The sequence below is a fragment of the Cryptotermes secundus genome, unplaced genomic scaffold (genome assembly GCF_002891405.2).
Source record: "Cryptotermes secundus unplaced genomic scaffold, Csec_1.0 scaffold43, whole genome shotgun sequence".
Classification (NCBI taxonomy): domain Eukaryota; kingdom Metazoa; phylum Arthropoda; class Insecta; order Blattodea; family Kalotermitidae; genus Cryptotermes; species Cryptotermes secundus.
Window position 1 is genome coordinate 2,058,185 of NW_019723298.1, and position 13,235 is coordinate 2,071,419.

The 13,235-nt window shown below is 42.5% G+C and overlaps 1 protein-coding gene across 1 annotated transcript in view; it reads right to left on the minus strand.

The window, feature by feature from the left end:
* Positions 1-6,710: 6,710 nt before the first annotated feature.
* The window catches only part of LOC111861646 (aminomethyltransferase, mitochondrial), a 17,059-nt gene continuing 10,534 nt past the window's right edge, over positions 6,711-13,235 (minus strand). Inside the window, exons 4-6 of the mRNA XM_023846381.2 lie at positions 12,646-12,957; positions 9,336-9,664; positions 6,711-7,523 (exon numbers count right to left, since the gene is read on the minus strand). Of these exons, the coding sequence (XP_023702149.1) occupies positions 7,088-7,523; positions 9,336-9,664; positions 12,646-12,957 (1,077 nt within the window). The 3' untranslated portion in view covers positions 6,711-7,087. The remainder of the gene's footprint in view (positions 7,524-9,335; positions 9,665-12,645; positions 12,958-13,235) is intronic.

Below are 13,235 nucleotides of genomic sequence, written 5' to 3' on the forward strand. Positions count from 1 at the left end.
TAACGACCGACGTGGAAAAATCAAATCCTACATTGTAACACACAAGAAACTAAAATGAGCTTTAAAGTTGTACTTCTTAGTTTATTCTTCACTCATTAGTCAATTTAATGAACCCATCAGCTACAATTCTTTATTTTAATCCGCTTCATACAATAAAATCAATAATTACTTTCTTGAGGAACTACTAAAACCTTCATTTTATTTTAATGCAACGTAATCATAGAATGGAAGGATTACATTATATATTAAAAGGGAGCCGTGACAGCTCAGTCGGTATAGCAACTGGCTACGGGCTGGACGACCGAAGGGTCGGAGTTCGAGTTCCGGTAGAGTCAAGAATTTTCTCTTCTCCACGTCGGCCAGACTGGCTCTGGGGTCCACCCAACCTCCTATCCAATGGGTATCAGGAGCCTTTTTCCCTGGGGGTAAAGCGGCCGGGGCGTGAAGCCGACCACTCACCTCCAGCTGATGCCGAGGTAAAGAAAATGTGGGTCTATACATCCACTCCCCATACGCCTTCATGGCGTAGTGCTGAATTAGTTACGCACAGGGACAATTTTACCTTTTATATACTAAAAAGAGCTGATGGTAGAATTCTGCTGAAACAGGTAAGGTGAAATGTGTATTTTATTAAAAAAATTAAGGTGCAACGTCTCAAAAGTGACTTTGTACGTGAACAAAATCAGGCTACTTATTCTCTTAGCAACAGAGAGAACATTGTGCCTGCTCGGATGTTGACCGCCAAATCAGTAAACAGACACGCTAATCTGCGTATCTACCAAACACTGCTGCTACTACTCATGAACAGACCGCGTTGTATTCACACTTACTGCACATGTTCGGTAGGGACAAGGCAATGTTCTCGGAATGCAGAGGAAGAGATGCTTTCCTCCCCTCCACTGGCTTGAATGCTGACTGGGTTCGCCCCTACATAATTCGTGCGTCAAATCTACCCAGACACTTTGTTAACCATTTTTCGCAAAAGAACAATATTCCCTTTTTTAAGATTTATGCACGTAATACTTATTACAAGCCGGTCACGGTAGCCGAGCGGTCTAAGGCGTGCACTGTCTTCGCTGGTTCGGAAGTTGGGATCGTGGGTTCGAATCCCACTCAGGGCATGGATGTTTAGTTTGTGTGTGTGCGTTTTTCTGTGTTTGTGTACAGGTAGAGGCATTGCGACGTGCTGATCACCGGCCCAAGGAGTCCTACCGTATGTCTAAGATCTAGAAAAGCCGAAGTGAGCGGAGAAGTTCATGGAGGTAGGCCTAGGCCCACTGGGGCAGTAGCGTCAAGGGGGGAAAAATACTTATTACAAAGCTATAAACGTTTTCGGTAAATATTTTTCGATAAATGAAAAGCAAAAGAAAAAAAAAAAAAAAAAGGTCTTTATTCGACTGATAATTTTTTTTAATCGCTTAGTGAGAGGTGGAGTCCAACTGGGTCCACTCGACACGGCGGCCACTGATTGGCCTATTGTACCAGCCCCGGGTGATTATGATGGAGAATTTGGTGGAATAAAGATTCGCAGGGGAAACCGAAGTACTCGGAGAAAACGGGCCTCTGCGCCACTTCGTCCACCACAAATCCCACTTAATTAGACCCGGGATCGAACCCGGGCCGCCGCTGTTGGAAGTCAGCGACTAACAGCTTGAGTTATGGCGCGGCCTATTCGACTGATAACTATATTTTCCAAGACTTCCTTTGTACCCTTCTAGACTCGGAAGTGTTCCATACAGTTCTCTACATTATACACAAGCCACTTAGCGCTGGTATCTCCGAAGTTCGAAGTCACGTCCGATATGAACCCAAATATTTACAGAGTGAAAATCAACTCGGCTTACAGTTAATTGAATGTGAAGCCCTTACTGTCATATAATTTAATTTCAGTTTCTTCCACTTATAAACCGACTGACTGCGTGTTTCATTCTTCAGAACTTTGCTGTTAATTTTCTAATCCATTTACTTATCATTTGATTAATGATGATGCCAGCAGTGTCTCAGGTTACTTAGCCTCGAATTGTAGGAACGATAAATTGGAAAAAACGCGGAAGTACGTGGATGTGGCCTCATTTGAGGTACTATTCTGGCATTTGCATAGAGGGACTGAATAAAACAATTAAATACCTCAGTAAGAAGAGTCGCTATGCCAACCGAAATTCGAACCGGTACCCTTTCTAACGTATTATTTCGATGTAAGTTTGCGCTAGCGCGTATTTTTTATGTCTAGGCAGGCTGTAGATAAGGGAACTCTGTAATATTCAATTCAAGACGCAAAAAATTCGAATTCCTTTGAATATTTTTAGGACGTAATTTTTCTCATCAAATGTCATTTTTATGTCCATTTAATTTCCAACATAGAAAACGTTCTCTGTTAAAATTTTCAGCTTTCTTTCTTGCAGCTGCGCATTCATGCGGCATAATGGGGCGCTGCGCCAGTCAAATTGCGTCAATCTGGACCGAGTCATAACGCAAGTTCTCTTCGCTCTCGCCTTGTCTAACAAACTAACTGTATTTAAGAAATGCGAATGACTAATATTATTTCAGACTTGTATTAATTATCATTGTTGGAAAAGAAAACTGGTCAAATTACAGAACCTATACTCAGTTCTCCTACATTGCTTTGTCTGTATCCCCTCTTTATTAGTTCAGATGTTCAGCTTACGTTACTGGGGTTCAGATGGGGACAGTACGTGCGCGGCTGCATGTCATGTTTACCACCAAAATAAACAGAATTCGATTTCGAAGTACCAGAACCATTCTAAACCAGTTTAATCATGCATTAAAAGTTATGTTACATAACAGTGTACTCACATAACCTTCTTCCGCAGCCATCCCCAGATTTCTTACCAAAAAAGAGAAGTATTGAGGCACAACTTTAAGAGCAAAAACACGTTATGAGAAAGATAATTTCCCATTTGAACTGAGACACAGCACTAAACCATACATGAAGCCACCTCTGCTGACACCTGAGCATGCAACCTTACCGCACTGCCAGCTGCTCAGCGCTTAGGGCGCCACTGTCGATATTTATCGATATTATCGATAACTATCGACTGCGTTTGTTACTACGGACAATTCGTAAGAAGAAACCCAAGGCAAATTTAGGTATAATCTTTGGGATTAAAAATGATATAAGTACAACTGACAGACAACTAGGAAAATTATATAAAGCGCACTTCTTTCACGCATATCATGCATAAAGACAATTCCCACTATTAACGAAGTGAATTATGGCTCCCGTTTCTGAACGACCCTGGCCTACCGCTGGATTATTTACCTTTCCCACAATAGAAAAGCGAATGTGTAAGTGGGAAGAGTTGAATGTTGAATTGGAGATTCAGAACCAACCGAAGCATCCGATGTAATAGCAGAAATAGAAGCAGACAAATCTGTTCACTTCTGTGGTTACGATTTCAGATTGTACCGTCATCTCATCCCCTCCCCCCACAGAAATCTACTACCCCCGTCTTCTGCCAGAACTCCCTCTCAATAGCTGAAGCCGTCTTAAATGCAAACATGCAGGGAACCCAGGGAAATGATTTCAGACTCTATATTTGTATGCAAATTGAACACCGTTTTCAAAACGGTCCGCATAAACATGATTTCAATTCTAAAAGGTTATCTTGCCCATCCTGCGTGAAATTAAAATTGTCTTTGCGAGAAACTGACAGCGAATTACATCACTCTCCACAACAAAGCAACCTCCGTTCTGAGATTCGAGATTCTTACGGCAGTAACAATGGACGTCGAAGAGTTAGCCGAGCGAGAAAACAAGCAGGTGACCCTGAAGATGAATGCAATAAATTCCACCGACACGTAAATTTCTATATTACATGGCGTCAGTATTTTCATCTTCCATTAATACACTGGGATTACCCAGAAAACAGATATGTCTCTCCTCGTGTATGTTACTACAGAACAGGTTAACCACTTACAGCATGTGAAGTGCAGGAGGGAGAACAGTTGATAACTCCGGGAGCAACACACGGCGGTTTCCTTTATAAGCGTCTTAGATTTGTACCTAATTGCATGAATGAAGGAAAAGAAACACTGGAGAGGGAACTGAAGGAATAAAAAAAGAGAAGGAAAGGAGTGAAAAAGGAAGAGAGAAAGAGAGGAGGAGGAGGAAAAGGGAATGATGGAGAGGAAAGAATCTCTGTGCTTAACTAAATACCAGGAGCTGAAGGCTTTCTTAACCTCAGCGCTAGATGGAAGTTCACATCATAGCCGGTTATCCCCCGGGCAGGTTTTCTCCGAGTACTTCGGTTTCCCCTGCCAATCTTCATTCCATCAATTGTTCCACAATCATCATTATATATCATCCTGTGGCTGGTACAATAGGCCAGAAGTGGCCACAGTACCAAGTGGACTCAGTCTCACCCCACCAAGAATAATAAAAATATATAATTCAAGTAGGTCCTAAGAAAGAAACAAACAAATACAGGAAAGGAAACAGGAAAGGAAATAATGGATAAAGAAGGTAAAATGAAATTAATGTAAATTACAAGATTTGCGTGGCTCCCACTAGCACGACGTTCGTACCAAAATACGTCAAAATTGGTTCACAGATCGAAACTGAAATTGGGAGTTGCACATAGACAACATGATGATCCTTATAAGCTCACTTTCATTCTTTTGAAAGAATAAAAGTAGGCTTATGAGGTCACCTTCCTGTCTGTGTATATGTGTTTGTATGTATGAATGTGTATCCCCTCTTATTAATTTCGTATTCCTGAACTAATCTTTATGAAACTTGGTATGTATACCATGGCACCTGACCCCAACTCAACGGTATAATTCTTAAATCCTTTTGAACAGTAGTACCAATATTACAGTCTCTCAAATTTCTGAGGCCAAACCTTAAAACTGCTTGAACGCTAATAACAATTTTCACTAAACTTGGTGTATATATCACGCCACATAAAGCCATCTCAACGGCACACTCTTAAGTCCCTTCGATTAGTAGTACCAACAATACAGCCTCCGAAATTTTGTTTCACTGGTTTCATTATGCATGCATACAAAATTTTCATTCTACTTGTCGTATCTGGTATTAAAATTAGTTATTAGTAATTTCAACCCAAAAACTGTGGTACGGTTCGTTACAGTGACTTGCAGTTTTCATGATTTTTCTTAGTCCCTTCGTGGAAGTTCGTGACTGAACGTCGCGGTTAAATGGTTTGTATTCCGGAAATTCCATGTTCGATTATCGATCGGGAGACTGTTACCTTCAAAGACTGTTTTCGTGGTTTTCCTCAGCATTCTTGGAAGATAACGAGATCCAAATTCATCATCGTTAAATACAGCAACAGTTTTAATCATTTGCCGTTTGAGTCACTTATATTAAGTAGTAGGAGAGTGCAGATAAATTAAACAAAACCAAGATATATTCAGAATTACTGAGCTTTGAAGCTTGTCCATTGTCCGTTATTCTAAAATACTACAGAACACAACATTTCGGAAACTGGATCTTTTCAGTCCTCAGGTGAGGGAGAGAATTTTCGGTCCCTTAGAAAGGGCTAACTTTAATCAATGCAGGAAGATGGAATTGTTCTCTAGCTTCGTAGAATACCGGACGATGGACAAAGGCCAAAAATCCAGCCATTCTGAGTGTTATATACCATTGTCAGAACCTTTTAAAGCCAAGACCTATATTTAGACACCTTCACTATATTGTAACGGATTTGATTAACGCGTTGCCTGGCAACAGCTCAGTAAACACGGTCCATCACGCAACAAGAGGAAGCTGTATTTTCCGTGTCCGCGGTGACGTCACAACAGTAGATAGTGATCACGTTACATCTGTTCTCTGTAGATCTGACCGACGCTCCAATAGGCTGGCTGGATAGCGGTCATGTGATATGTGTTTACTAGGTCAATGTCAGTTCCGCAGTTATATAACGAGAGCCGTGAGCTGTAAGTTCAGGGCGAACTGGAACTAGGAGTACAGAAGAGTACAGAAGATCAGTCTGTGAGGATTTAACACGTAGTTTGAAGAATTTGTGTGTTCTATGGTGCAGTGGTATTGGGAATGTGTGATTTAGTGAGGCTTTTATACATTCTATGTTATAAATCCGTGAAGACTAGTGGAGAGGAGACTTAAGAGAGTAGCGTGCAGTGCTTTTGTAGTGTGAAAGTGTTATAATTATTGGTATTTACGGCCTGTAGGTTGTTAATAAATCCAAATACGAACCCGAACCCCGTCTTTGGTCACTGTGTGACATGTAACAATGCCTTCACAAATGGTGTCCCAAATTATCGCTGATGGCACAAATACACGTATATCTATTTCCTACGGATTCCTGATGTCGAATCACTGGAATTCTGAGGCTAGGTTCTATGGAAGTGGTTTAAATGTACATACAATTAATATGAAATATGTTTCAGTGACGCCTACTTTTGGTGTAATACTTCCAGATATTTAAATACAACTTGGTGAAAGTACACCTATTATTTTCTTCCTATCTGTCATCACCATTGTCAACCTGGAAGTATTAGGTTTAATTTTTTTTCCTTGGCGCTACAGCCCCAGTGGGCCTAGGCCTACCTCCATGAACTTCTACGTTCACGTCGGTTTTTCTAGATCTTACACATTCCGTAGGACTCCTTGGGCGGGTGATCAGCTCGTCGCAAGGCCTCTACCTGTACACAAACACAGAAAAACGCACACACACAAACTAAACATCCATGCCCTGAGTGGGATCCGAACCCACGATCCCGGTTTCCAAGCGAGCGAAGACAGTACATGCCTTAGACCGCTACGCTACCGTGACCGGCATTAGGTTTAATTGCCTCATCTTAAAGCCTCTAGGTGTAATTTGTCTCTCTACATTCTCTTCGCGACTTTAGGGTCTATTTCTCCTATCTGCTTGTAGTCTAGTTTTTATTTAATGCTCTTTGTCTTCATCCTGCACTTCGTTGTAGCCAATCAATTCCTTCAAATACACTGATCGTGTTTGAATTTTCTGTCGCTTCCGTATTTCGTTAATGGCCTAGTTTTGCAGTAACCCGTAAAGGTCTTACAAATCTCAATTATTCAACTTCCATCTTAGGCATTAAGTTACAGAATCGTTGTAGTTATACATTACGTTGTTTTCCTCACGTAATACTTGGATGGCACAAAGGGCAGATTACACACTGTAGCTTCGACGCTTTTTTCACGAACTTTGAGCAGAACTTTCGTGCTCGACTTGGCCAACTCACTCCTCACATATCCCATGGCTATGTTACCGCCCAGTGACGGAGATGGACATCCGCTAGTAACGTAGCCAACGATTTCCTCATGCGGTGTGTCCGTTAAGGCATGAACTGCAGCTCCTGCTCTCGCTGGAGGGCCTTTCGACTTCAATCCAACACGCTTCCTCCTTGGGCCGTTGCGAAGCTGGTCTATGATCACTGTGGCTCCTGGGAAGTCAGCTGTTGTTCTGCGTCGCTTAGCGACTAACCAGGAAAGTCCTGCCTCCACAGGGGTTGTCGTATGATCAATGTCGCTACCATAGAGACACATGCCAGCCTCTAACCTGCGAATCATAACCACAACATTAACTATCCCGGTAACAGGCCATGGAGGCCCACAGGGTTGTGAGATGTCGAGGCTCCCACATTCACAGATGGCGGTGAGTTTGTTAACCTTATGCAACGGCCGTACTTTACCCTCAAGAAGATTTCTGGTACTCATTTCTGTTAGAGGCTTAGTCAACCCCAGGCCCATTGTACGGCTGGAAGGATATGGTAAACTGAAGAAATCCAGTAACCTCATCGGAAATCGAACCTGCGACCTTCTGGCTTGTAGCACAGTGCCTCAACCACCTACGCTATCGCGTGCCCCCTAATGTGGTGTGTGCTGGCTTAAGCGACATTAATCATTTTTGGCAGTAAATGTGTTAACACTGAAATATACGAGACCCTATGGCACAATAAAACACTAAATGCCTCTGCCACAGAGAGGCTCTAAGCTCAGTGTAGATGAAAATATTCATGCCTAGTAGTCGTGTACCCAAAATTTGTCCTTTACTGTCGAGAGACCAGTGAGAAGAGAGCCATCCGCCTTGTTTCGGATATTGTTTATATAGGAATCAACACAAACAAAAACCTAATACAACAACCCCTCATAATTTCCTACCTCCCAGCTGGTGTGTGTTGATGTCTCTCAAAATTCATCTAACGTACAGATTCACCTAATAATATCATATTTCAGCATTCTGTTGCACTGCAGTATCACTTGTAGTCTTATTCCGTATCTAATGCAACAATATCAGTACAGATCTAGATGACACTAAGTTTAATTCACTAAAATGTTCCTTAAATGTATATATTGTATGTATATTCTCTTAGTTCGCTTGCGGACTGAAATCACGGAGTTCTTGTTTTGCCTTTTTTTATCTTCTACATGTTTCGGACACACAGGGCCATCTTCAGGCAACACTGCACTCTGCACTTTGTCAATAGTAATCTTCCTATCTTTTGTACTGCAGCCACTCTTGTGTTCCATTGGGTGTATCATGTAGCGCGTAAATACAGAATGTGTGTGTGTGTATATATTGCAACGTGTCTGATTACTGAAGACGCCGTTCGGATTGTTAATTGGTTTATTCAACAACCTACAAGTAACGGCTACAATTAATTACAACACAGTTGCGGTTTTCCACACTTTACAAACCCTACAACCAAATCTCTTCACACTATCTTCAAGAGTCTTCACGTATTAATAACGCGGGAGCTATACAAATCTCTCTGAGTTACACACTCCAAATACACTCGGTTATCACGAACTATCACTGATTCTCGCACACGCGTCTGTAACTCGTAACTTGCGAACTGAGAACTCTCGTCGGCGGCTGTGTAGCTCCCTTATAAACCCTCAGCAGGGCAACGAGAAAACAACCACGTGGTAGGCATCACCGTTGCTACCGTCGTCTATCGCAACCACTGTTATCCGCGTTGCATAGCGACCAGTGCGCTGGGACTCGGCTCACTTCGGCTCCGCTCGGCACGTCACCGCGCGTTGCGCGTTACGTCACCGTGGGGAGAGTGGCGGGGTGATGACTCGCCTATTACCGTAGTAACGAGAGCGCTACGTTGCCGCCACGTGCCGCTGGGGAGGTAGGGGTCCTCCGTTGCGCAACATGTCACAATATATATGACACTTATAAACATTTTGACGAACATTTTAATGAATTAAATATGGATTAATGTCATCTGAATCTGCACTGATACTTGTTGCATTATAGACGCAAGAAGACTACAAATGCACCTAATAAGGCAAAACTTGTCATGAAGTTCCTCAGAGTTGTGTATGGCTGACGGAACGAATAACCAGTATTTACAGTTACCTGAGGGAATCTCTTGCCCCGAGTCCAGCTGGTTTCACTGGAGCTACCTCCGAAGAGAGCAGCAGTTCTGCTACCTTGACGGCCTGGTCAGCAGCTAACGAGATCTCAACACCATCCTCGCCAGTGTAACCGCAACGTGTAATTTGGCAGTTGGGCACCCCTGCCACAGTGGCCATGGTGCTTTCCATGAAGTACAGGTGGCTAAGATCCACATCGGTCAGGGGCTGCAGAACCTTGGCGGTGTCCGGACCTTGTAGTGCCAAAAGGGCTTGCTCGTCTGGGTTCAAGAAACGAATGTCCACATCTTTACCTTTCGCTCGCATCGCAGCCTGAAACAGTCCGTGCATTAAACAGAAGTCACTTGAATGAGCTTTAGGAGTTTTATAAACATAAGAGTGTTTTTAAATTCCCAAGTACTCTCGGACCAATTAAATTAGATATTAGATAGTGATGAAAAGGAATTCAGAAAGCATCTGGAGTAAAACGACGAAACAGCACCTCCATTTGGGTGGACAGAATGTCCACGGATGAAACATGTTTCTTTTGCCAATCTCTGTCTGTCTATATATCGTTCGGTCTTATCAATGCCAATGAAATGAGAAAATAGTGAGATTATTGTATGGTATAGTTATGGATAATTTAAGGGCAATGCCACAGAATCCACCTGAAGAACCTGAAGCAGAGCAATAAAACCTTATTCAAGGTCAATGATGTTTCGGTCGAAGTATGAACACAATGTCTCCAAGATTGAAGCCTACGCCAAATCATTCTCACTGCCCCTACATTTGGAATCATAAACAATATCACCACAGTAGGGATATGCTACAAGTTACTGTCATGGAATTTACAACTCATTTTCCATCGCTGAATACATCATCACCCGATTCATATAAAAATCTAAGAAAAAAGGCAGTGACTAGTTCCCTGTATGTTCAATGAACTATTCAAATTCAAACATACAATGTAATTAACAAACCAATACAAAAATTCTAAATTAAACAACAGTATTTATACGCAAAAAATGAATTCTGAATCACTTTACGGAAACCTATGAGATGTAAGCTCTGAAATTATATAACTTCGGGCTACCATAGCAAAGAATGTTTTCCATAGTGCTAACACTTTGCATGAACGTACGTTACATAGTAGGTCATGGACACCCTAGCATTTTTCCTATTCTGTGTATCGTGTCTATTCTCTGAGTGATGGTTGCTAGTTCGGAGTAACTGTGTTCTGACTGAGGGTGATTTGGACGTCACTCGATAAATTTCTTGTTTCCGTTCAGGAATAAGTTTTTCGATTTTTTTTTTCATATTCTTTCCCATAAAAGGAAGTTGAATATTAGTGCTCTTGTGAATGAAATCGCCGATCCGATTGATATGACGATGTATCACAGAGTGTAGGCTTCTGGATGTGTGAATATCTTGGGGCATATGCGCTAGGCCTAGGATGTGTTGTGGGAAGAATATTATTTCTTTATTGCTAGTGGGGTGGGACTAAGTCCCTTGTACTGCGGCCACTTCTGGCCTATTGTACCAGCCACAGATGATAGGTGAGGGTGATTGTGGAACAATTGGTGGAATGAAGACTGGCAGGGGAAACTGAAGTACTCGGAGAAAACCTACCCCAGCGCCAGTTTGTCCACCACAAATCCCGGGATCGAACCCGGGTCGTCGCGGTGGGAAGCCAGCGACTAACCGCTTGAGTTATGGCGCGGCCTAGGAAGAATGTTAACTCCGACGATTATCACTATAAAGTGCACTTATAGTCACCAGGACTTTAGTGTTAGCTCGGTGAATAAAGTGCATACAACCCCCACTGACTGCGGAAGTGGGCTCCTACGTAATAGGTGTCGCTTAGGATGTCAATGGGTGGATCTTCTAGTTCTTCTTCTGTGAGGGTTTTGTGTGCTTGTACAATTGTCAGGAGAGTCTTGGACCTCTTTATTGTCCGTGCTACTACTCAGATCCTCTGACGAGCTCAGGCCATGAACTAGGCAACGTTACAATTAAACACAAATACTGTAAGAACATGCTGTGCTTTCAAATAAAGTGACCTTGAAGTGACTTTCTTTCGCCCTCTGCTCATCATTTATGAATTCACAGTCTAGTCCAATTTAAGATTGCAGTTGGCAGTTTTGATATAATAGTGGGACTTTATAGAGCGACATATGTGAAATACAGTATAGGCTACATGGCCCTTCCAGGATTAAAATAGGTCTCAACCTCATCCTCCCCCACCCTTTCCATTCAGCACTTATAATCACATCGACTTTGGACTAATTAACTGACAAAGCTTCCTGGAATAATTATGATATAATTGATGTCACATCCGCAGTTTCAAAGCTGTAGATTACATTCAGCCAACCATCCCCTGCCAATCGATGGTGACCAGTAAAGATGGTTCAGGACTGCTTCCGTCCTTCCTAACACCTTGTCTAGACTTTCACACCCCCTTGAACAGTTCCACCCTCTCAGTAGTGGACTGTCATCATCCTTCATACATAGCCACGCCCTCAGAATTCCCTTAGGGACAGGAACATTATTTCCGAATGCATGAGCTTCCCCAAGCGTCCCTCTCTTTCCGGATATGTGGATACAGACTGGATCTTTGGTCATCGTCTCTCATGATTTCACGTTTCATTTGTAATGTTCAGTGAATTTGAAGTTCAAAATTTGGATAATATTCTACACGTCACTGTCAAATTTGGAGTGAACTAAATTTAAGATGTGAGGTTTCCACGGCGGTGATTATGAAGAATGCCGTCTTCTGGGATGTTGCGCCGTATAGATCTTGTGTGAACTGACGTTTCGGAGGAACGTATCACCTCCATCTTCAGGGTAGAAAAATCTGCGAGCGAGAAACCATCATGAGCGGATGGCTGCAGGCACAATATTTACATACATATTTAACTTAAATTTTTGTATTTAATTTATATGTTGAAAGTAAAGATGAAATTTTTCGTATACCTATGCACCATATCATGGAACCGTCAGCTCCACTCTCCGGCTGCTTTGACTCCAAGAAAAAGCCTGTAATCCCCACTGGATAACAGGTTGGATGGGCCCTTGTTTCGGTCTTGAGGTGGCAACGAAAACAAAAATCACTTGACTCTATTTTGAATCAAACCCCGGTCGTCCATCCGAGCCTCATTACAAACTATGACGAGTGAACTATGATAGCGTAATGAGTTTCCCAGACAGCGCGACCGTGAACTGAACTTACGCATTATGGGTAGGTCAGACCTGACCGCCTCTTCCACCTGAGTGCGCGCTCGCAAAACTTCCGCCTGCCATACTGCAGCGCTCACCTGAGCCTCTTCTAGGAGTTTCCGGTCCTGGGTTCTTCTTGCAGCATTGGACACTAAATGGTAATATCCGAGGGACGTCTTTGTGATAATGAGGTCATCCAGGATGCCGCCTGTTAAGGGGTCAGTGAAGACTGCGAGTGTGGCAGTGTTGTCAGGCATGTTAAGCAAGTCTGCCGTTGTCAGGCTCTCCAAGAAAGCCAGTTTATCGCGTCCCCGAACTTCTGTCTGCATCATGTGCGACACATCGAACAATGAGCAGTGCTGTCGGGTGTGCAGGTGTGACGCCGAAATGCCCTCGGCACCGTAACTCACCTGATGTAGACAGACACAAAATCATCATCACAAATTAGCTCTTTGAGTTCGTCTGAACTGCAGTATAATAATTCAGTTCAATTCTTTATTATTCATGTGTCGAGTCAATAGCCGCAAGGCCAATTACTGACAGAGTACAGTGTAACTACAAGTAATTACATTACGGACAATCACAATATAAAGTCAAAGACAAATAACAGGCAAGCACTACAGGAAAACACATTAATGAAGACAAGTGAACAAACAAATAATAATAATAATAATAATAATAATAATTT